This window comes from Melopsittacus undulatus, chromosome 1 (genome assembly GCF_012275295.1).
Source record: "Melopsittacus undulatus isolate bMelUnd1 chromosome 1, bMelUnd1.mat.Z, whole genome shotgun sequence".
Taxonomy (NCBI): domain Eukaryota; kingdom Metazoa; phylum Chordata; class Aves; order Psittaciformes; family Psittaculidae; genus Melopsittacus; species Melopsittacus undulatus.
In genome coordinates this window covers 71,296,902-71,322,351 of record NC_047527.1, presented here as the reverse complement: position 1 = coordinate 71,322,351, position 25,450 = coordinate 71,296,902, and the positions used below count along the sequence as shown (strand labels likewise).

The window sequence follows — 25,450 nt, the reverse complement described above, 5'->3', positions numbered from 1 at the left end:
TGCCGTTGTCACTATGAAAGTTCTCTAAAGTTTTGCCCTTCTTATTACGCAGCAGCATCTTGAACATCCAGCCCTGGCTGATCCATCTGGGAGAGGCAGGGCTCTTCCAGAGGGAGGGCTGTATGCTGATCCCAGATTTTGTACCAAAGATTCTCCTGGGAACATGTGAAAATGTCAGAACCATAAATTGGCTTTTCTCTCCTCTTTATCATAGATGTAGCATTGCCTTCCCAAGTCCCTCATTTCCTTCTGTCCTGCTTTAGCCACAACTAGCTGCTGCTTGACAGCAAAGCTTACAAGCTTGTGAACACAAGGTAAGGATGGTCATTCAAGTTCTAGAATTAGCAGTGTTGCATACTGGTTGATCACCCCATGGCAGGGTTTAAGCTATATAAGGCATACAGGTGCTGTTTTTAGAAAAGGCAAAGATTTAATTCTTTATTCAGAGGTAACAATACAATAATTCAAAGGCAAATACTCCTTAATGACTATCAGTCAGGTAATGAGAAAGGTGTAGCTTAACCCTGTGAGACTTCATCTAGAAAACCCCCACAGCAATCTAGAATTCCTACAGCCTACAGAAACATTTGATTTCTTGTATCCTTAAAAACTTTAGTCTTGTTTTTAAAAGTTTCAGAAGATTAAGCCACTATTTAGCTGGTGAATATCTGACTGGGAGACATGAGATGGTGTCAATAGAACTAATTTTGTAAACTAGGCAGACCTCATAGATGTTTATAACAAGAACCTAACGGCTAAAAGAGTTTAGCACCTGCATCCTCCTGTGGAGGAGTTTAAGTGTCTGGGTTTTCAGAAATAACCGGCACTCATGAAGGTACTTACCAGTGAAACATTAGTATCCATCAGATTTTCATTGCTCTCCTGAGTACTGATACTGCAGTGCTCCCATCTTAATGAAAAATAATCTGAAAATTTTACATAGCCTAAAAATTTCAGTTACAGCGCCAAGCACTTTGGGAAATCCAGCCCCAGCCACGAGCAGGGAGCAGAAGGCTGCTAAAGAACTACAGGGGGAAGAGGGTTAGGGCAGCTGGGATTGCTCTGGAACATCTGCAAAGCAAAGCTCATTAGAAGATTACACTGGTATGTCATCTAATGCAGCTTTAAAATAAACAAATACGTAAATAAATAACCTTTCGGGTTCCAAGCCCTTGCTCAGCTCCAGAACAAAAGCACCTCTAGCATTTCTTTTGCATTTCTGTCCCAACAGTCTGTTTCAGCCATCACATTTGTAATAGACGGCTCTGCCCCTTTCTCTCTATCAAGAAGCATAAAGGAGAAAAACGCAGTTACATTTAAGTGTCCATCGACCATCCACGAGCACGGGTGAATATTTCAGTTGGCAAACCGTGTACCGCTCCATCGCTAGAGAAGGCTAGCAGGAGACAGCTAAACCAGGGGGATCTGATGCTGCATCACGGGCACCAGAGGCGAACACCGCCGGCGCTGGCCCGGCTAAACGCTGCCAGCGCCCCGGGCCCGGCTATACCGCAGGTTTGCCTCCGCATCGGCCACCACCTCGGCAGCCGGTAGGCGCCTCACACCGCATAAAGTGCTCCCATTCCCTCAGCGCCGCAGGCTCCGCGAAGCTCCCATCCCGAGATGACACCTTTACACCGGCAAAAGTTTCACCCATCGGTGTGCGGGGCCGACCCCGCCCGAACCCCCGCCGCCCGGCTTACCCCACCCCGGCACCTGCTCGAGCTCCCGCTGTGGGAGACCCCCCCCGACACCTTCATCCCCCCACCAGGGCTCGGCTGTACAACAGGGTCAACCGCTCCATACCGCCCCCCCCTACTACCACCACCGGCGGGGCGGGGCGGCCACGGGCGCTGTGCGGCCGCACCAGGCGCCACCGCCCCCCCGCCGAGCGGCGAGTCCCCGCCCTGCGCCCGGCCCGGTGGCGGAGGGAGGACGGACAGACGGACGGGCAGTGCAGAGCGTCCCGTCCAGCCCCATTGCCGCTGCCCCCGGGGGCGCACGGCCGCGATGTGAGAGGAACGGGTGCCGCGGCGGAGCCCGCCCCTGGCGTGGGGGGGCTGGATCGGCTGGCGGCCGTGCCGTGCCGCGCTGCGCTGCAGGCGTTGCAGGACCGCGGCGGCGGGCGGGCTGCAAGAAGCCGACGCCGGCGCCCGCCCGCGGCCCCGCCATGGGAGCCAGGTGCGGGGTGAGGCTTGCAGCTCCGAACCGCCGGCGGGGCTGAGCCCGGCTCCAGCGCAGGTAGGAAGGCGCCGGGCCGGGCGCCTAGGGGAGGCAGCCGGGCTGGTGAAGGGGTTGAACCCCGCTCCTCACCACCCCGCCGGGCGGGGGTCGGGAGGTGCTGCCCGTCCCGACAGAAAGTTTGGGCAGCAGGCGGAGCGCTCTGCTCCGCGGTGAGGGTCGGGGGAGGCGGGCGGGCAGAGAGGTAGGCTTTACATGGGTATAGGGAGCTGTACCTCGGAGGTGCGGCCGTGCCGGGAGCCTCGAGTGCCGTCGCTCATCGCGGCCGGAGCAGCAGTGTACGTATTCTGGGTTGGTTTTCTCCAGTTTCGTGTGCCGCGGTTTCAGGACTGGAGCCGGGAGCGGCGCTGAGCTACTGGAGGCTGTGGGTTAACTGAGCCTCTGCTGCGGAAACTCTCAACGGCTCCGCTTTGCCTTTAAGGCACAGGGAGAAAGGGGTGGTGTGTGCTTGTTTAGGTAGTTCGGGAGAGAGATAGTCTGGCTGTACGCGCTTTAATGTACTTCGTTTCGGTTGTCTTGAACAGAAATGTGCTCACTGGTAGGTAAATAAATAACCCCAAACCGACAGCATACTTGAGACTAAATAAGAGGTTAATGACAACCAGCGTGCCTGCAGTCAGCGAATAGGATTCGCTCGGGTGATTTCTGTTCCGGACTCCCCTGTGTTTTGGGGAGCTGTTTAATTCAATGTGCGTTCTCTTCACGTGTTGTCATTTAGAAGGAAAAATAGCCCTCAAATGTTCTGGGTTTTGCTTGCATCTGGCTTTGCGAATCCGAACTCCCCAGACTTATGCGTTGTGCTCTCACGGAGCCGAAGGCGCCGGGTCCGTGTCCAGAGGTCTGCTATTTATAAGACTTGGCAGAGTGGGGGGGAGGAGGAGGGATGCAGCACCAGGCTGTTGTTTGCCTTTTGCATAAACTACCGAGACAGGTTGCATATTGTTTGAGATGTTGAATCAGTGTAGGCAGTGGGGGGGGGGGGGGGGGGGAAGGGAAAGAAGTGCAGAAGCTGAAGTATTCCTAATCCTTTTCTTCCTAGGGACTGTGCATCTGTGAAGCGCTTCCCTCCGATGTGAATGCAGTGTCCCCTGTGGGATGCAGTAGGTGATGCCCAGCTCTACTGCAATGGCAATTGGAGCTCTCTCTAGTTCCCTTCTCGTAACCTGCTGCCTCATGGTTGCCCTGTGTAGCTCCACCATACCTGTACAAAAACTGGCCAAGGCTCAAGACAAACAGGAGATTAAGGCGAGCCAGGAAAAGAGGGATCACACGTCTACAAGGGACAGCCAGACTGGCCCGGGGAAAATGAATGAGATCAGCAGGAGCGGGAGGGAGGAGGGGAGCAGGGACTGGAAGAGCAAAGGGAACAGGAACTACTCGAACAAGGAGTCTTGGACTAAGCAAAAGCAGGCGTGGAGCAGCCAGGGGACAGGCAGTAAATCCGGGAGCGTTGCAGTGCAGGAACAGAGGGACGCTGCTCCCGAGGAACCTCAGGTGGCTGAAGATTCGTCTCTCCCAGAAGCTGTTGCCAGTGTAACTCCTGAACCCCCGGAGGAGTACGCCTACCCGGACTACCGAGGGAAAGGCTGCGTGGACGAGAGCGGCTTCGTCTATGCCATCGGGGAGAAGTTCGCCCCGGGCCCCTCTGCCTGTCCCTGCCTGTGCACTGAAGAGGGCCCGCTGTGCATACAGCCCGAGTGCCCCCGGCTGCACCCGCGGTGCATTCAGGTGGACACCACGCAGTGCTGCCCGCAGTGCAAAGAAAGGAAGAACTACTGCGAGTTCCGAGGGAAAACCTACCAGACCCTGGAGGAGTTCATGGTAAGGGCTGAAGCCGGAAGTCGTTTCGTGGGTCCTTAAACCCTTAAAGTGGTGTTATGTTCCTCAGGTGCTTTCTCGGGGGCTGTTCTGGCACTCTCCCTCCCCTTTTCATTTCTGTGTTAATACTGTTTCTGCAGTGCTGCAAAATATTCCCCTTAAACATGACCTTTCTTGCTCTGTGGTACTGTAACATTTTTAAATGAGGGGGTTGATCTTCGTTAATTCCTTTGGTATTTACAGTAAAAAGTGCTATTTGAAAGGATGTTACTGGAGGCTGATATGGATTTGATGAAAATTTTCAGCAAGACATTCGTTTCCTTATTTAACTGTTAATTGTGAAACTTCCACCTTGCACAGGGGAGACCACGGTTTTGTGAGCTGCCTTCTGTTCCTAGTCAGGCAGTGTGATGGTACCTTTTTGGAAACAGACATTTCTCTTTCTCAACCATTTAAATTGCTCTGCCAAGGTTGCATAATGTTCGCCTTCCTAGAATGACTGTGGGCCATCTTTCTGATAGGAACAATGGTTCGCAATCTGGATTACAGAAGATACCTAAGGAAAGGACTTGAAAAGCTTAATGTTTAGAGGAAATCCTTTTAGACTAGTGCCTTTTTAGCACTGTTGTGTGAGGTTATTATCATTGAAAATGTAATTTATTAAAGTGTGCTGAAAAGTTTTATGGGTTGCTTACCTTGCCCTTTTTCCTTTAGTATTTTATTGTGGCTGAGATCTGTGAGCAAGCAGAAAAGGCGGAATTTGCTTGTAAATGACTGTTAGACACAGGGCTGGTCCAAAACCCATTTCTGACCACACCAGAGATTTTTGAGCTGAATATGTTGAGAGGAGTACAAAATCTAGTTCAGGGCTCTGGAAACTTGAGCCCCTCTTGGGACAGAGAAAATGTGTTTGTGAAGGCTGTAAATAAGTTGCCACCTCTGCTCCCTGTGGTATTTGCCTGTTTTTGGAAACATAACTTTGATTCATAATGTCTTTTCATGTTCTTTGACTTACTGAAAAATAAATAATTGAAGGAGCAGAATTACCCTCTCCGGAATAAACCAAGGTGTTTGCCTTGCTCTCTGCAGTAATGTGTAGAGCACTGGTGGATTTCAAAGCGTGGCAGAAGGCATCATGCCATTCTCCCTTCTCCCGTGTAACCCTCAAGGATGGCAATCCGCTTCAGGATGGCAGTTTTCTACTTCAGGAGGGAGAAGGTAGCCACTTTTAGCAGTGGCTAGTTGGTGTGACCTTTTCAGAGATGGACTGTAAGATCCTTCATTTTCCAGATTAATTAATGTGAGGGGTGGCCAAAACAGTGATGCTGCTCCACATGTTCTCTCATAGGTCAGTTTTAAAGGCTTCTCTCCAGACTTCATTCACACTCTTCTAACAAGTTGCATTTCTTTGTCTTTTTCTACAGTGATGACATTAATGGCTGTAAAGCAAGCTTAACATACTATATTCTTTTAGGTGTCTAGTGAGAGAATAAAACTGTAGAGTTCCCTCTCACCTTTGAGCATGGCTGGCAGGCTTGGTAGAAAGGGAGTGCTGAACACTGACATTTACAGAGATGTTCTGAAAAGACTTCTGCTTTCAGCTTTCTTTTTAACCTCATTCAGCCTTCAGCCCTTGTGTTGATACCTTCCTGTAATGAAGCATCAATTCCCTTACCACTTTGTGTTAGGCAGCTTTGAAAACATAAGTGAGAAGGGATGCCTGCTTGGAATGCACAAAGCAAATTACTGACACAGTTAGGCAGTGGAACTGCAGTCAGTTTATTTTGATATGTGAGGACCTTGGATTTTACTTGAGTTTCAACACTGATCCCAGTATTGTGAGCACAAAACTCAGATGTAAATGCAGATGTTTGCCTGTGCCACTGCAAGCAGTTGAGATGTCTGGTGCGATAAGGTACTATGTAGTCACATTGGTGCTGCTAAGTGGAAGCGATTGTAAATGCAAGTAATTTCAGGTGGTTTCAAAGGTCATTTTACGAGTTTAAAGTTGATGGGCTTGGAGAGGTTACTAATATGCTATTTTTTCATTAAGGTCAAGGAAGGAGCTATAAATGGACAGTGATCTGATTTTTTTTTTCTGTGTCTGCACCTACTGTTTGTGGCAAAGAGTACCAGACATCAAAGAAAAAGTTGATCTCCTAACTTTTAAGTGATGCTACTTGCACAAGCATTTATGTATAGGAATGTAAACAAGCACACAGGTTTGGGAGTTTGCTCACATAAAATTCCTGTATGGCTTGGCATGACAAAAATCTGCCCTGACCAGAGCTAGTGCTAACTCGAAAGCTGAGTTTGCCAGGAAGTGGGGGGGTTTCATGCATTTGTTTCATAGTTCTTCATGCACACTTTTCTTGTGTGTGTGTGTGTGTATGTACGAACACATTTTTCTCTTTCTAAAAAAGACATGGATGTCGACACAAAAGACGTCACAGGTATGGGGGAAGGATGAGGTCTCATAAAGCTGTTTCCATTAGCACCACTCTACTCCCTTGTGGATAACAGGAGGCAGGATGGCAGAGAGACCACAGCATCCGTATGAGTGGAACTGGGAGCAAAAGATTTAGCTGATGAAATGCAATGAGGATAAAATTCTTCACCGGAGCTGGAGATAGCTGAGCGTGTGTTCCACTAGACACTTTTCAATCTCAAAGTGAGATTAGAAAATGTAGGCTGACTTTCAAAGTCATGGCCTTCAAGGACTTTAAATTATCTTCAGAAGTGTAACATTTGGAAAGACTGATGTTGCTGAAAGTTGTTGCTTTGTGTGTCTTTTTTAGAACTTCTCTGCTACCCCAAATTATATTTCTTTGTGAATAAATCTGGAAGTCAGCAAACCCAAATGGCTTCTGAAACATCTGTGATATTTTCAAGGGACAGAGAAGTAAAGCCAAGGCTGGTATGTTTATTCTTGTCAGCCTAACCCCATTCATGTTCTCCTAAGTTGTGTAACAAGGAAATATTAATAAAAATTCCAGCACAATAGCAAATAATTTTGGGATTATGAGGGATGTCATTTTTTTTTTTAACTTAGATGCTTTCAAAGTTCAAGGAACCAAATGTAGATTATATGTATGTATATCTGATTCATATGTTTTGTTGGCTTAGTTTTGTATTCTTTTGTTTTTAATTAAAGTTTGCCATGTGGAGAGGGAGAGGAGAAGGCTCAAATTGCTTTAGACCAGAACTTCAATGAGGGCAAATGATTTGTCATTTCTTAATTACCACAATTTACACTAAATTGCTGGATAAACTTACTACCCTTACTAAGCTCCAGTTTTCTTCATGCCCCACTAGTGGGAAATTTACCTGTTTACACAATGGTGTGTTTGCTTTTTTACAACATCTGCAACCCCATTTATGCATCTGCTCATAAACATCCCTCTAAACAGTTCTAAAGAAGTGGTGGGTTTTTTTTGCCATCTGTACTCTATTTTCTACAGGGTTTATGGCTGCCTAGTGAATACGTAAAACTTCTGTGCCTCTTATTGTCTTCCCATAGTTTTTGCATAGGCAGAACTATTGATGCTATAGAGTTAATAGCTTCATCTGTAGACCATGGAGTTGTGGTATCATTATTCCTCAGAGAGAAGTTGATAGGTGGTATTATTTCTAGTCCAGCCTGGTTATATCAGATATGTTAAGCATGAATGCTGCTGGGTTGGTTGTTTCCCGGATGAACAAGTGGGATGCTTGTTGCATTGGCTTCCACTAGAAAGTGTGCTGCAGGGAATGCGCTAACGTTATAAAGAGTAGAAGAGAGGAAATGAAGGACCAGATGTGTCTTTACATTCTGATTTATTCAGTTGTTATTACATATACACACAGTCTTATTGTCTCTTTCTCTCTCTAGTGATGATTATGTCTCCAAGTATCAATCTGCCATTAAGATGCAGAAAGTAGTGGGCGTTTTCTACATTTCCTGCTACATTCTGATGATACACAAAAAGCAATGCACTGCCATTTAGTCCAAAGGTGAACAGGTAAAGGTTGACACCAATATCATTTTAGCAGCCACTGTGGTTCACTTACATGCCTGAAAAGAGCTTTGTAGAAATAAATACATGGAGACCTTCCTTAATTTTGCTACCATTACTCATACTGGTGTGTTGTATGGATGACAGTACTTACTAAAGGTGTGTATTGCCCTGAAATCCCATGATCTATTACGCAGGATGGTTATTCATGACTGCAGTATCACATTAACAGCATACTGCATTCATGAAAGACGCAGTCTTTAAGTGTACATGCTGCATAGGATGGAAGTGAGTTATTCTGAATCATTGTTATTAAAGATTAGATCAGTTTTGTTTCTTGTTCAGTAGTAGTTTCAGTGCTTCATGAAATGGCTTCTTCTAAGAATTTCAGGCTTCTGTCAAATTTGGAATTCTAGTAAACAACCTACTTAATTAGAATATGTTTAGATTTTACAGATGAGAGATTTTAAGAATAACATCTGTGTGCTGTCTTGTTTCTTGATTGTCACCAGGTATTCTAGTTTTCACTTCTAATATTGAATGGCACAGCTACTAAGCGGTGTCCTGCGAGAGGGAATATCTGTTGTAGTAGTTACTTGTCTCGTTGAGCTCTGGTTGGCAAATTTGCATCTTTTTCAAGTCATGGCAAAAAATGTTAAAACTGATTGAAAGCTATGGGTTTGCCTTATTGAACCTGATCCTTGGAATTGAATTCTACTAGCTTCAATCAAGTAGGATGCCTTAAAAATAATAACAATTAAAAAATCAGTCCTCCTTGAAAGGCATGTTTGCGTAATTTAGCAAGTATTGTTTCTAGACATAACTTAAGAGGGGACATAGCCTTACTACTGACTAGCTGATAGTTAGGAGGTCAGGTTTGCCAAACACTCAAAATGTCACATGCGGTTTAGGTGACTACCTGAGATACCTGAGCCTCTCAACTCTGAACAGTGGATCAGGAACCTCCTCATCTGGTGACACTCCAGCTGACCCAGGGGACGTGACAGTTTGTAAACAATTACAGGACAAAGTTCTTGTCCCAAGCCTGCAATAAAAATGTGCCGTACTAGGCTGTCAGCCTCCTGGTAGCATTATATATGGTGTACGGTATGTATGTATATGTTTGCATGTTGTGGTGTGTATGTATATGTTTTGTATTATGTGTTGTTACCTAGGTTCCTTCCTAGCAAAGGAGCCTGAAATAAGTAGTAATAAAAACACAGCACTGCAAGAGACCCCATTTAGGCTTTCTAAGCAGAAGGGACAGCATGAAAGCTATGCAAGTGCATAAGCAAAGAACAGTCCTGGCAGGTGGGAAGAGAAGTGGCAAAGCATGGATGAGCATTTAGTTGGATATGATGCTGTGCAAGCATCAGCATATTTTAACTCTGGAAGCGAGAAGGATGTGAAAGAGGCATGGAAGCACGCAAGTGGATTCGACAAAATATGTGATGGGCTGCCAGAGAAATAGGGAAAATAAACAGATGATCTGCATGTGGACATCCACATGATTCTTCACAGAGAGAAATGGGATTTTAGATTTGATGTTGTCCTGCTTTTGTTGGAAAAAATGTGACAGGTGGTGGCTTGCATCAGCTGGAATCCAGACTGAAAAGGGTCTGTAAAAAACAACCTCATCCTTAAGTAAACCAAGAATTTGCCCAGATTACGGATTTAGAGGATCACTAATAACATTCAGCTGCATTTTCATCTTGTTCTCTGAGCATGGATGACGATGTGGGTTTTTGGAGCTCAGCAGCAAGATTTAAACTATTCCATTTATTGCTCTTCAGCATCCTTGCTTCCCTCTACCACCATCTCCTTGTGTGATATGAGGACCTCATTGTATACAGTGTACAGCACCTGGTCAGGAACACTGAAGAGGACAGCTAGAATTGTACATGTGGCACATGCAGACATTTGAAAGTCTGTTTTTTACAAAATGGGACCTTGATGCTGTTTTGTTTGGAATTAATTTCATTGAAGTAGGTCACTCAAGTAATTGTCTCATGGTACTCCTATTCTGTAGGGTTATTCAAAACCAGTAAGATTTCAGTAGGTAAAAAAGATGACCTGTATTTTGCCTTACCCCTTTCTCTGAATTGCACTTTCTCTTCAGAAAGTTGCAAGTATTACAGGGATGGTCCAAATACAACTAACCTAAGGGAAATACCTGAATTCAGAGTGTGTTTATTTCCTGGCTTCTCTGTGGTAAATTTCAATAAAATGCAACTTCCTGCTACCAAAAAACTAAAACCTGGAAAAATTGCAGTAAGGATTTCCATCAAAAGAAGGCTCAGATTTAATTTAGCAAAATTTCTCTTCAAGTACAATATTTTTTGCTAAATTATGTTTTGAACCTGTAGTAGAATTAAACCAGAATTCATTGAAGTTAACAATTTAATTTGCTGGAATTCAATAACTTTTCTATTATTAATTTTTCTGGATTAGAAATGTGGTGGGAAAATTTTTGCTTTATTTGTGTTAAAAGTCTAGAGTTCTTGTTCGCAAGATCCCTTTGACTTTCCCATTTTGTGTGCAGGTTCAGAGCAGAACCTCTGTTTACTTCTGCTGTGGTTCCTTAATTTCGCAGCTGGGAAGGTAGGCATTGCACACTTCAGGAGGGCATTAAGTGAAAGAAATAAAAGGTGTCTGGATTTGTGTTTCAGGTTTCTCCATGTGAGAAGTGTCGCTGTGAAGCCAATGGTGAAGTGCTGTGCACTGTCTCTGCTTGCCCCCAGACTGAGTGCGTGGATCCTGTGTATGAGCCCGATCAGTGCTGTCCTATCTGTAAAAATGGTAAGTGATGTCTGTACAATGAGAAGAGTGCTTCTGTCAGATATATCCATGTTTTGCTGTTCTGGGTTTGAAAATAATTCCAGTATTTTTCTTTTTCCCCCCAAATGGATTGTGTCTTCCTGTTGTGAAAAGTCAGATCCTCTCTTGGCTGGGATGGACTTGATTATGACCTATAGGGATTTTTGTTACCCAGGAGACAATTAGGGTATTAATAGCAGTCATTCATGTGGCTTCTGGGTATAAATTTTGCATGAACTAATTGTGTGAACATGTTTGAAATAGGCACACAAAGCAGAACTCAGGGCTCTTCGTGTTATCCACTTTTCAGCGTGAGCAGGAAAAGTTACTTTTGTTCTCCCTTCTTATTTGTTCCCCTTTCAGAGGTTCTTTTCTTTTTCTATTTTTTTTCCTGAGGCAAATAAAATGTACCTTACTGAGCTCATTTAATTTTCATAACTAAATGAATTAAACTCCCAAGTTTAATTGAATATTTTTCGTAACTAAATTAGACAGAAAGTCTCTCTACTCCCAGCAAGGGCTTGCATTAGATCAAAGTCTTGGTCTATTTAGAGGAAGAAATTACATGACACACTAGCTCATCGCTTATAAAGAAGAAATGATAATTTATTAATAGGAATGAAAGCAGCAAAATCTCAAATGAAATTATATTTAAAATGAAAAAAAGACATTAAAAATATTCAGATAATTTGCAGACATATTATTTCTCTAGAATAGGTAGGTTCTATTGCATTAGCTAAACCAAACTGATTGATTAAAATTGTGGAAAAGCTAGGGGAGGAGAGAGTGTACAGCATATGCTTTCCACAAATTCAACAGTGGATGATAAGGGATAGTTAATTGCATTGGAGGAGTTTCATTTGTATGGGTATAAAAGTAATTGCTTCACATCCCTTAATTGGTTGTTACAGCCCTGAAGGAATTTGTTCTTGGCTGTACAGCTTAAGGGCACTCTGCTTTTGGAGTTGAGGACAGGCATTTTTTGAGGCATTCAGGGACAGTTTCTGAGGCAGGCTGAATTTAGGAGCTGGTGATGTGATAGCTAGTCAGTGCAGAGCATCCTTTAGCAGTTGTTTGATGGCAAGAGCTTTCCTGATGTGCTCACAGGCTTTTTGTGTGTGCCATGCTCTGCTGCAGTTCCCCAGGTCAGAGTGGCTCTTGTCAGGCAAAAGATCTGTTTTCAGTATGGGGATGGAGTCACATAACACATTAAATCTGTGTAGTTTTTCCCACTGAATTTCTCCAGCAGTGTTAATACTGGAGCTGGATTGACTTCATGGGTGCATATTCTCCCACAAGCATCAACATATGCACTGCAGTGGCCATCTCCCCGCAGTGGCTTGCCTTTGGGTTAAGGTGGTATGGCAGTGCAGGGCTTGGCTTTGCTGCTTGCGTGGATACCCTGACATGCTTCCCAGAGATTGAGCCTTTGTTTAAAAACTGTACATAAAACTGGCCTTAATTGTGAGGAAGCTGCCTTCTCTGAGTGCTAATGCTGAATTACCCTAGTTCTGCCTGCAGGAAAAGGCTGATCTTGTCCTCAGTGTCTGAGTTTCAAGCATTACTTGCATATTCCTTGGCTATAACCACAAGCTGGCATCCCTGACCCAGTTTCAGACCAAGGTGACCAGAGCTGTCTGTTTCCAGTGAGCTGTACTGTCACTTCTCTGCATGTCAGAGAACCAAGAGTGGCTTTCCTTGTTAGCTTTTAGAAGAGGAAAAAAGCCATTAACAATAACAAAACCAATATAGCTCAGAACAAGCTCAACTTTTCTGGTTCAGCAGCTTCAGTATGGTGTCACAAAGAAATTTCTGAGGAATCCTCTCCATCTGAGAAGTGCATAAAGAAAAAAAACTCAAACCAGGCTGTTTGCTTTCAGAGCTGATTTTTAAGTGTGGGCCACATACATTTTGCAGGGAACTTCAGTGAATTGCTGAATGTTTTTAATTAGATTGGTGCAAAACCTACTGAGCAGGAAAACCTAGCCAGCCTCATCCCCTCATTTTCAAGCCTGCTGGAACAAATGCGCTGTGAATGTGAGTTGGGGAAGCAATCATCACATTGTGCTTTAGGGTTGATTGTCACAGCGATGATGTCAACAACATTGTATTAGTGACCCAGAAGAGCTTGGGTGATGTATAGGGAGCTCCGCTGCATAACCTGCGCAGTGGGAAAGGTGGAGCCGTGGAGAGTGCACCACTGGGGTAGCTGCTGTAATGATTTATATCCTGCCTTTGGTAGAGCAGGAAGGGGTGGGAGGAGAAGTTTAGATTCTCTATATTTACTAACTTTTATGTGTTAAAAATGGAAGCAATCCAGCTGTTTTCTCTCCCTTTCCTGGCACATCATAATACGTAACAGTTTCCCAGCTTGCCTGGGCTGTGGATTGCTGGCAGTGAACCAACAGAGTGAGAGCTAAGCAACTGCATCTGTCACTGATAATACCACATACAAATGTCTGATTAAGAATTATGGAAATATAGTGAAAGCCTGCCATTATTAAAAATTAAGGAATACAGCCTCTTGGCAGGTGTGAGATGCTGTGCATTATCCCTAGTGGGAATGAGGAGTGTTAGTTGACTCCCCCAGATTGATTCCAGAAATGTACAGGCAATCTTTCAGGTGAGGGATAGGTAAGTGCACATTGGGCTTATGCAACTCTGCGCTAGTGTAGGTACAGACTTACTCTGAATGTAAGAAGTAATGAATGGAAAACTTGCAGAGTGAAGAACAGCCTTATGTGTAAGATCTAATAGCATTTTCTATCACATCACAAATTCCTAGGAGGAGCCTGGATACTTCCATAGTTGAAGATAGTATTTTCTTCTCTGTGGGTGGGCACGAGGGAGTACTTTGAGGAAGTATCTCTCTGAAAAGCAATGTATAGAAGGGATAAAAGGTGATACATCACTAAGATGGGGTGAGGTGAATTTGTCTGCTTTCTGTCTCTGAAATCACTACAGCTAAGGGAGCCGGTTTGTGTTTATCTTAGGTACGTGCCCTGCAGGGAAGCAGGGTGGAGGTGGAGGGTTTTCTTCCTGTGTGGGTTAACAGGTTGAGCTTCATGCTTTCGGTAACTGGCAGCACCAGCAACAACAAGAAAAAGCATCCAAAAAGTTAAATGTGACTTCAGAGAGTTGCATTAAGTAACAGGTGCCCAATTCAGATCTCTGTCCTACTTCATAGTATTAGCAGTGTAGTACTTATGTGGAAGCTGTCCCTGTTAACAGCAATATCAGTAAGCCTAGTATGGGATACAGACCTTTCTACTGTTTGTATGGAGTGAAGGGTTAAGATAATACGCATACAATTCCCTTTCCATTAGGTGGAGCTAAGGCTGGGCACTTGACACTGATTCATTTGGGGCTGTGGGAAGGGGGTGGAGGTCATACTGGAAGTGAATTACCTTGGTAAATTAAATTCCTTTGGTTGTCTGTTCCACTTCTATTTCCAGTATTAGGGCCCTACTATGTATACACAGCTGAATGCTGCTTTGTCTGAAGCATGAAGCGATAGAGCTGCTGATGGAGTCAGGGGTGGCCCTGCTCATGACAGTGTTGTTGCAGGAGGATGGTTAAACCTGCAATCCACATGGAGTCTGGAGGGGGAGACGTGGTTGCTAGACCGAAAAACATTTTGTTCCTGAGAGATTTTAATTTCACTATAGGGTTGTAAGATTGCCCTGGATAAGATGAAGCTGATGCCAGTGCCTTCTTAGCATTTATCTATCTGTGCATCAGAGTTGCTATGTCTGCAGCAGGTAGAGCTGAGCTTCTCCTGTTAATGAAGGCTCATAGCTGTGTATAGAAATGCTGATGCCCAAGGAGTCCTGTATTTTCTCAGGGCTGGAATGTTCACAGATGCCTTGTCTATTCTCACTGGGAATGCACTAGGGAGACTTTAGTCTGGATGCAGTCATCTGAAGTGCCTTAGGTGGCATGAATCAGGACATCATTTCATATTTAGATTCATAGTTACAGTTGAAATACACGTGTTGTGGTTGAAACGGTTGCTGCTAGTAAAGTGCAGGTCTAACATGGTATGTTCTGACTGGGTAAATGGTCATGGTTTTGTATACCCATACTGTGGGGTTGACTCATTGAAACTTGCATTAGTACCTTTATGTAGAATTACAGTGGTTAGGCATGAGGTGGCTTGAGAGTGCCTGTAAACTGGCAAGTGGGGACTTACATCTGTACAAAGGATTTTTCAAAGGGGCCAAATGCTGGCAGATGTCCAGCCCCTTTTGCTGTACAATGGGACTTTGCTTCATTGTGGGTCTCCAGTCTGTTAAAAAAAATGGTGTTGGTCGAGGCAGTATCATACCACCCGTGAGCTGTTGTCCCTCTAAAATCCAGGTGGAGAAGGGATTGTGTTGGGCCAAGGGACTTGTTTGACAGAAACAAGGCTGAAGGATGTTTATTCTGGGCAGAGAAAGGGAAACTGTACCTTGGCAGCTCTCACATGAGCTGGCTGTTTGCTCTTCCCTGCAGCCCCAGCTTTGCTCAAGCACCTTGGAGAATCTGACCTGTAAAATTTAATGTCCTTCTGTGATGTGTTTAAATAAAATATGACGTGCCCTCGACCGTATATGCCTCAATCGCAGCAATGAACAAAGTACCATAATGCTGTCCAGGTAGAGGTCAAAGCAGGACTATTGCAAACAACAGGAATTTAGTTGGTGTGAAATGTAGATAAACAGTGACTTTGATTGTCCTCTATTCTTTTTACTTTCATTTTAAATACCTTTTTCAGTCATGCTTTGGCAGTTAATATATAGCAAAGAAGACCCAGAAGTTTTAAAGCCTGAGAGTGGTTCTTCAGCCTTCATTAAGGAAGGGATCAAATCAGGTGGTTACAGTGGTCTCTTCTAGATGTAAAATACAGGAATCATAAAATTATTGTAAAATCTAGTTTATAAGATTGAAACAGAATTTATAAGAAAAAAAAATGAATTTGCATTAAGAATAATAACCTAATGAACAAGAAATCCTTTCAAACTAATCGCAGTTCCACCCATACTGTGTATGCCAATGTAATTTGTTCCCTTCTGATGTGTTTAGCTCTGGCATTTAAATGCCTGTGTTTGCAGTCTAGTATTTGTTTCTGTGTGCATGAATCACGTAGAAAAAAATTTACATAAAACTTCCACTTAATAGGCTTTATTTCACAACATGATTTATAATACTGGACTGTTAACCAGGAAATATGAATGTTTCTGGGAGACTGAACATTTCAGGGGGAAAAGCACCATTAAAGTTGCATAAGAAGTTGTGTATGATTAAAATTGCCTACTGAATATGCAGGTAGGTTGAAAAACTGTAGCAGGTATTTTGGCAGCTCTTTACTGAAAGGAAGAAATATCAGATTTGCTTCGTTTTGGCTGCATTGGGCATTTAAAGTGGCTTCCAAATCTGGTAGATGAAATCAGTAAACAACTTTCAGTAGTTTCTGTTGTTGCCTGCTGTTGATGAAGTTGTGAGGAAGTTCATTCTGTGTCACCTTAACACAAGGAATTTCTTTAACCCCATTTCATCTCTGCTCACTGCTCTCACATCCTCTCTCCGCTCTGGAAAAGCTGGTGGCTACACAAGCTGTGTGTGCTTCCTATGCAGAAAACACAGAATTTTCTTAGGAGTTTTTTCTGCTTAGATCAGAACCTGTTTAAATGTGCATGGATTGCAGCTGCAAATTGGGCTTAGCAAAACCTTGTGCCAAAACCACACAGGCCTTGTTTCCAGCTCGCATGTGCATACATGTACACAGCTGTGGGATCCAATGTTGACTTGGTATTTTCATGTTGAGCTGGCTAAGTAGCGGTAGGTGGTGTTATTGCCTCTGAGGGTGTTTAGTTTGCAAGTGAGTTCCAGGGGATATGGCTTTTTCTTTTCTAATGATAGTAAGCTTGACAGAGGATGAGAAGGATCTGTCTGAAGACATGCAGAAGTATCCAGTTATACGGAGCCTAACCTGCTTACCAGGAGAAATCTATTTATATAGTGTATATGTATTTTGTATATAATGTACAGGTATTTATTCATTGCATATACAGATATACTTTTTCTTTTTTTCAATTTTTTTTTTTCACCAAGAAGCTGAAATGCTTTTGTTTGGGAGTTCTGCAGGCAAAAGGCAGCAGTAAGTGTCCTCCCTGAGTGTATAGGATCCTCTCATTTTGCTCAAACTTACGAGGGCAATCAGAAGTTATACTAGTATTCAGTATTTAAAGTAGTACTTTATACTTAAATAGGAGGATGTAGAAGAGTCTATTAAAAATATAAAAACAGTGTATCCTATAAGTTTTCCAGAACTCATTCTGCAGTATATTTTCATTACAGGCTGCTACAGTGAGCCTGAGAAGCATTTCTTTGGCAGGCAGTTTTTCTCCTCTTACCTGATACTGCAGGCTTAACTCCTATATCACAGCTGAATTCTGCTGTATCACTCACTTTCATGGCAACTGCTTGCAGGGGGTATCACTTTACTGTGAATTGAAGCACAAGTTGACAACGATGTGCCCCAAACAGTTGTTTAGCACTGACGGTCCCAGGTGACTGTGGGAAACAGACTGCCAGCTCCTCTTGGTGTAGTCACAACTGCAGTGTGCCATGGCTCCTGGGTTCTTTGCTTCAGCTCAAGGAGCAGAAAGGTGAAAATGCTCTGTGGTCATAGAAAAAGAAGAAAATTTGATTGGATGTGGGGAGAATAACAACTTTTCTGCCAACTTTCATGTACTTTTTAAAAGAAAACAAGAAAAAACAACACACACACAAAATAAAAAAGAGAGAGATATCGTGTACCTTATGCTGTTTATCAAGGCAGTTTCATGTATTCTGCCATCCTGTGTAGTCCTGGGTGCTGCGTCTGGTTCAGACATGAAAGTGCTTTCATGCTATTAAACACCAAAGTATTTTAGTAAACAGTATGCTATTGCTTGGTTTGTCTTTCCTGACAGCTTCTCTTTTACACAGACATGCATTTGTGGATTTGCTTGTTTTCTAGTGAAACAGATAACCAGTGCTCCTCAAAATGAAGTAATCATTTGCTTTGGGTGTTTGGTTTGGTTTTTAGGTTCTTAATACAATAATTTTCTGAGTTTGATTTGCAGTTTTAGTTACACATGTATATGGAGAGAGGTGACATGTTAAAAAAGAAGTTAAAATAATCATGGAGCTCATATTGGCTCCCTTCCTCCTCCAGACACTGCCCCTAGTGTTCATTCTTTGCAGTTCAAAGTTCAGAAAAGCAACATCGAGGCAGTTAAGTTTTTGCTTTGTCAAGTCTTGTTCTTTATGCTATGTTCATTAGAGAAAGTATTCCCACTGTTGATTTTGTTCCCCCATTCTGCTATTTGATGTTTATTTCAGTGTTGTATCGTCACTAATTGAAATTACGGCAAAGATCTGGGGGCATTTAAGATTCCAAGGTCTGAAATACTTGTCAAGTGCATCTCACTGTATATTATGTCCTTGGAATAATATCCCCTATCAGTAGGACACTAGCTGTTTGGTTGAATTATGAGCTCTGAAGCCCTGTATTGCTCCTGAGTTATCATAGGTTAATTCATTACCCAATGCTAGCTGAGCCACCGTAACTGTCCACGTAAGTTCTCAGTTGTATTCTCTGCAGATAATCTTGTTTGCAAATAGAAACTATTTACTAGCTAGGTGCTACAGTAGTACAGTAATAGGACTATGTGGGTGATTAGTATTTTATAGTGTGATCAAAAGGAGTAATGAAGATATATACCCTGTGTGTTTTGCTTTACATTCTTCTGGGGTTTTTTTCATTGCTATTCCATTGTGTTAAATGAGGCATCCAAGAGTTTGCTTGGCTTTGAGGGGAGGTGGAGGTTTGTACTAAAGTGTCGTGGTTTGTTAGTATATCCCTCTGATAATACTAATAGTATCCCTCTGATGATAAATGATGTATTCAAAAAATCTCCTTTAACTTCTAAGTGCAGTGTAATTTTTCTCTGCTTATTTTTCACAGGAAGTTCAGGTTTAGGCATTAAGGAAGATGTGAATTGATCTATGTGACTTACTGATTGATGGGAGCAGGGAATTGGCTGATTCCATTAAACTTCATTTCTTAACACTGTGCTCTTTTATGGTTTGTGCTTTGCAACCACAATGGCCTTTCCATGCAGTGCAGCATTGCTAATGTAAGGTCTGCTTTAACTCATTGTTACGCTTCATTCTCTGGGTTATGTCTTAGGTCTCGCATTAGCATGACAGCAATTGCAGAAGTTTTCTTTCAGTCCTGTTTGAATTGTATTGTAAATGAAGTACAGATCTGATGAAGAGGAAAACTTGTTTCCTTTCCTGACATCAGCTTGACTAGGGGCTGACTTGTACTCCTCTGGCGGTTCTGGAGGAAGGGGAGTGATGGGTTCTTAGGGGAGAGCCTAAAAGCCTCTGGTATTTTTTATTAATATTTGTAAAATGGCAGGGCTTGTTTTTCTTGTCTCTTTAAGTGGTATCTTACTGTTTCAAACTGCTGCACGGGGGAACTCCCCTACCCTGTGTGCCGTGGGAGTCCTGAATTAAGTCGCTGACCGTTACCTTTGCCCAGCAGGTAAAACATCTTTATCAGCTGGAGATTCAAGTACTTTCCTAATTTAAAACCTTGATCTTTAAATTGGAAGCAGCTTTTATTTCCTGAACCTTTGGATTGCTTCCATGGGGGTAATTATCCATGCAGTTTTGCTTCATTGAGCATGTTCAGCTGTACAGCAGTGATTAAAAAAAAGAAAAAACCCAACCCAAACCAACCAACCAAACAATCCCCAGCAGTTTTTGAGTAATTCCTTCCCTTCACAGTTACCAGAATGATTAACATGACAAAGCTGATAGGCAACCAAAACCTTCTCCATTTTCATTTAGGAAAACCCTATAATTCTGGTTGGGTTTTGTTTGGCTTTTTTTGGTTGGTTGTGTTTTTTTTTTTGTTTGTGGGATGTTTTTTTACTGCCTACACTGGTGCTAGTTAAATTTCCATTAGAGGAATGACTTCCTGCTGGAAAACATCACTTTCTTCTAAATGTCCTGTTTTTTTTCTGAGTCTTCAGCTCTGTTTGGTTGTTTCTGTGCCAGTAGCCCTTGGGTGGGGGACCCTATTAAAAAGTTGCACAGATAAATGCAGCTGACCTTGCAGTCTTATAGAAGAGCATTTTTTTTCCTGCATCATTTCTTGTCGCAACCATTGGTGTTGCGCCCTGGTCGCCGACAACTTTTCTTTGCAAGCAGCAAGATACACGCTGTTTATCACCCATGGAAAAGACAGCTGTAACTTCACAGCATGCTTACTCAGTGAGTGAGTTAAATATTTTTTTTCTTTTCCAATGGAATTGATCAGATGGAGCAGCAGCAAGAAGAAAAGAACAAATAATGCATTTTATCGGGACTCAAAATACTATCTGGTGAACAGCACTGAATAACAAAGATCCATATCCAGGCAATTGCTTTTTAGCCTCTTGTGTTTGAAATGCTTGCAATGTTCTCTCCTTTCGCAAAGGTACTTTCATATTAGTGTGGTGTTAATTGCTTTTCCCAGAAAAAGTAAAGGTATTTCTTCTTATGCCAAAATAGTTCCTATTCCTTTCTGGTAGTATTATCTCAAACTCCCATGAACATTTTGAAGTTAAGAGGGAAATCACTGGGTAAGCTGGGCAATTTTAAAGGAGATAGACAGTGAGTCCTGTTAAAGACAGAAGAGAAAGAAGGAGTAGTGTCTGTTAATGATATTTTATGAAGCCAAGTAACAAGACAGGATAATGGTAAATGAAATTCAGCAAAACCATTGTGTCAGGTAGTGAAAGAAGTTGCTTGGATATCTTGATGACCATTTGTTAAGATTTTTGCCAAGTGGTTTTAGATAAATATCAATGTGAAATGCTGTATGTAAATATCTGTCAGGATTCATTAGGAAAGGCTTGCATTTATTAGAAGTATGCTATTATATAAAGACTGGTTCCTCCCACCTGATTTGTGTAATCTTCTGTGTTTGCTGAGCACTCAGCAAGAAGAGGTTACAGACGTACAGAGAAGAGCAGCAAGAAAGCTGAATATTCCCCTGTGAGAATAGATGAGGTCTTTAGTAGTGATAGCACATGAATTAAAAACCACATGATAAAGCATGCTACTGGGGGAGAGGGATACTGCCAGTGAAAATCTTTTCTGTGCTCACAACACAAAGCCAAAGGAGAAGCAAGAAAATCAAAAGGCATTGTACATAATATGGTCCTTAATGCATTGTGTACTTAACCCATGAGCACACTGCAGAAGATAGTTCTGACATGCAGTTTCCTAGGAATGCAATAAAGATTATTTCTTTGATAGAAGGAGTAAAACACCTTAAGCTAGCTGCAGTAAAACTGCTTGGGGTGACATGCTTTAAAGCCTTGTTGAAACCTGCTTATGGGAGTTAATTTTCACATGAGCAGAAATGTGACATTCTTTCCTTCTGTCCACCTCTTAGAATTTCTTTTTTGAACTGCCTCTTTTAAAGCACTTTGCTTTAAAGGTTAGGCTGTCTTGACTTTGGCCCAGCCAAACCCATCCTAGAAGTACATGTACCTTCTTGGTAAGGTAAGAAGACAGACCTAATTAAGAGATCTTTAAAACAGCAGCAGGTTTCTTTTCCCACATAACCATTATACAGTCACTGTGTGTGTGCTGGGACACAACAGCACGTTACTCAGTACATACAGATGATGGAAAGGACACCTAATGAGGATGCCTTTTGGCATAGTCTGCTTTCAGCTATTCTGTCAAGCTTTATTTAAATGACCTAAAGGTAGGTCACCCATAAATTGCTTGTGTAATAGCTGTCCATACTGTCTTAGACTTCTGAGGTTGGCCAAAAGACTTTCTGTAGTTACAGTTCATGTGTATTTAATACAATATTCTGAAGGGCTAATTGAGGGGAAAATAAAGGCTCAGACACAAATAAATTATAGTAGTTTATGGAGTTATTTGTTATGTCAGTGCAATAGAGAATGTGCCACCCCACAATAGAAAGCTAATTATTTCCTGCCATGGCAGCTTGCTAACCTGATATATTGTTAATGAAAGGATCAGATGGAGGTTTGGCAGCCACTAACATGAACAAATGATTGGTATTAAGACCAGTTCATGTTGATGCCGAGGCCCAAGCCAGATAATGATTATGACAACTTAGAGGCAATTTTGCATCCATTATTTAATGTATATCTCTGTCTTTTGCCACAGATATTTAATTCTAGTTATCCATGTACATCCCTCAGCCCTTATACATACAGCTGGAATATATGAGGAAGTCTCATTACCTAGTTTGTAGCCTAAATATTAAACCCTCAGACTGGTTTTGATTTCAGTGTATTTATATGAGGTGTTTTCCTTCCCTTGTGGCTGACGTATTTTGCTGTCATTAGGTAAGCTGCTAAAACATGGAAGTATTGTTAGGTCCAAGCGTTGAGGGAAGCGAGGTCCGGGTGTGTTGCTAAAGGCTGCCTGGCTTGCTAGTAAGGAGGCTTTCATCAATTGTACCATTTATATGCCAGTGGTGCTAAAAATAATCACTTCTTTGATTTTTCTTGCTGGCAGCTCATTCAGCAGAGAAGTTTTCTCCGTTGCACAGTTTTCATTACAAGCAGGTAATGCATTTGTCAGTATGAGAGGACTTCTTAATTTCTCATCAGTCGAGTGTTTAATCTTCAGTCTTCTTAGTTAAGTTTGTTCTGACAGCCAATTCTCTCCAGTCAAAATGACTGGAGAGTCAAGTCAATTATCTTGAAATACATGGGTTTGTGTGTGTGTGTGTGCCTAGGTATGACTGGTTAGGCTCTAACTCTGGGGTCTGTGGTGGTGCACTCTCCCTCAGGGCCCTGGTGTTCTCCCCTGACTGTGCTGCTCTCTGGGCACTCACCTGGCTAGGGCTGTGCATGGGAAGATGTTTCCATGAAAACCACTGTGGTACTGGCTAATTGGAGGAGCAGTCTGGAAACCTTCCAGTCCCTGAAGCAAGTTTTGGGGAGGGCAGGAGAAGTTTTCTGATCTCTGGTTTTGACGTCTGCTAGCAGAGACAAATGTTCGGGGTGGATAGTTGGCAGAAAATGGAAATCTCCCCTGATACAAGTCATGTTAGTCTAAATGAGATACACAGATTACAACCTCTGGACAATGCAAAGGGAACTTTTTCAATTCAGATTATATAGAACACACTCATATCTACCCCAGGGTGGGATCAGCTCCAAAGATGGTCCTTGCTCTTTGAGATCTATCTGGTAGATTTAGAGCCTCCTGAGAAAGCATGTTATTTATATGTATACACATATATATGTATATATACATATGCTACAGGTATCGTCAGACACCATGCTTAGTGAAAGCACTTCCCACTTTGGAAACTCCCTCTTGAAGCAGTTTCATGCCGTGGGCCATAGCCATTACCCTCTTGTTTCACTTCACAGACACTGGGGACAAACTTTTTAGTAGGGCCTGTTGCAATAGTACAAGGTATAATGTTTTTAAACTGAAAGAGGGTAGATTTAGACTAGATAGAAGGAAGACATTTTTTGCAATGAGATTGGTGAAGCACTCTAACAGGCTGCCCAAAGAAGCTGTTGATGCCCCATCATTGGAAGTGATTTGGTGGAAGGGTTAGGTTGGACAAGGCTCTGAGCAACCTGGTCTAATTGAAGATGTCCATGCTCATTGCAAAGGGGGTTGGACTAGATGACCTTCAGAGGTCCCTTGCAACCTGAGCTATTCTATGATTCTGTGATTCTGCATGCAAGGACAGTAAGGTGGGCTGTGTGCTGGGGTGGCAGCTGTAGCTTTCTCAACTACTTTTGTGAGACAGGATGATTGGCAACTTGCTGTAACATGCTCATCCTTCCATTTGGATTGTGATGGATCCATGGGCAAAATACCTGCTCCCATGAGTCTACCCTACTTCTGAAGAGAAAGCTGCTAGAGTACTGTACCAAGAGCTGCATGGCTATTTTTGCTACAGGGCATTACAGGAGAAAAGGTTGTCCTGGTATTACAACCCCTGAGATGAAAGATGATGTTTTGATTGACTGCCTGAAGATGTGAGCACTTCTCATGTCATTAGGTGTGCCTAGCTTATGCTGAGATACATTTGTTACCATTGCAAGACTCAAAATCTAGTGTTTGTATTTGTGTTTTAGGATTGTTGCCTTTTCCTCTTTTTAAGAAGCAAAACCAGGTTTGGATTTAATAACAAAATTTCTACAGACCCATAATTCACACATGACTGTAGCTAATATGCTCAAGTTGGAGATCCCACCCTGGCTGCATGACCCTTGCAGTGGGATTAGCTGTGGATTGGAGATGCACGAGCAACCTCCATGGTGAGTGCAGCCTGAAGATGTGCTCTCAACTGGGCAGTCCCATAAAAAGGTACAGTCCCACTTATTGTCACTAGAGGTCAGTGTTAAAGTAATTTTAGGGTCAAATCTCGTTTTATCATGTAGTGGATTGTAAATTCAGGCTGTGGGTAGTTGTGGCACACGTGGCACTTGCATGAAATGGGTAAAATACTGAGCTTGAATGGTTGAGTTGATTCATTTCATATATTCTTCTAACCCCTCTTGTTTTGCTGGACTGACTGCTAATTTACTTCCAGATAAATGACATGATGATTTGATCTATTATCTTTTGATTTCCCTCCCTGCTTACTTGCCTGCTTTATCATTAAAAATATGCATTTCTTTTAAAATTTATGGGTTAGTTCATTAGCAGAGTTCCAACTGAATAGCTCTTAAATGATTTTGAGCTGGGGGTTGGGAGAAGTTAGATACACAGATACTGTTACAGTTCTGTTGTGATTCACTGGTTTTTGTGCATTGACAGCTGGGTATATAGGAAGTGTGTAGGAGTGCATCATGCGGAGTCAGAGACACACAACTTCCCCACCAAAGCCCTATCTCTAATGCTGGCATAGGTCATTTCAATCACCTTTGAATATTCCAGCCAAAGAACTTGTACATAAAAGGCAGATCTGGCTGCAAGTTGAATTTGAATATTTAGTTAGTTTGATTTTTGGAATATGTGTGTTTTGTTAAAATAACTACTAGCTTTTGATGCTGCATATTTCCTTGTGCAAATAATGTATATAGATGCAAGTCTCAAATTACAGTCGTAGAATAGTTTGTGTTGGAAAGAACTTTATTATCATCTAGTTCCATGCAAGAGCGTCTAGTGTATGGCAAAGTGGAGCTGCATGTCTGTGTTGGGGTATATAACATGTTTGTAGGCTACACTCATAGAAAGCTTTTGAATAAACTAGATCTATGGATTCCTGAGAATGCCAGGTCACCAGGGGTACAGGAAAAGATGCTGTCAGTTGCTGCGGCTCACTGAGCCAGCCCTAATCTCCATGGGAGTGATGGGACTCTCGAGGAGTTGCTGTTGTCTTCTGCCCATGAACTTCCGCAGTTGCTTGTCTTTTGGGATTGCAGTGTGTGCCTTGTTCATAGCAGATTGCGCTGAGCAATAATTGGCACTCTGTCTAATCCTTTCTGGTTTAGGCATATGAAAGAATTACATGACATAACAATGCCTGGAAAATA

The 25,450-nt window shown here is 42.7% G+C and overlaps 1 protein-coding gene across 1 annotated transcript in view; it reads left to right on the top strand.

Annotated features, from left to right (window-relative positions):
* Positions 1-2,157: 2,157 nt before the first annotated feature.
* Positions 2,158-25,450, top strand: part of VWC2 (von Willebrand factor C domain containing 2) — a 57,324-nt gene continuing 34,031 nt past the window's right edge. Inside the window, exons 1-3 of the mRNA XM_005153375.3 lie at positions 2,158-2,241; positions 3,281-4,062; positions 10,724-10,853. Of these exons, the coding sequence (XP_005153432.1) occupies positions 3,349-4,062; positions 10,724-10,853 (844 nt within the window). The 5' untranslated portion in view covers positions 2,158-2,241; positions 3,281-3,348. The remainder of the gene's footprint in view (positions 2,242-3,280; positions 4,063-10,723; positions 10,854-25,450) is intronic.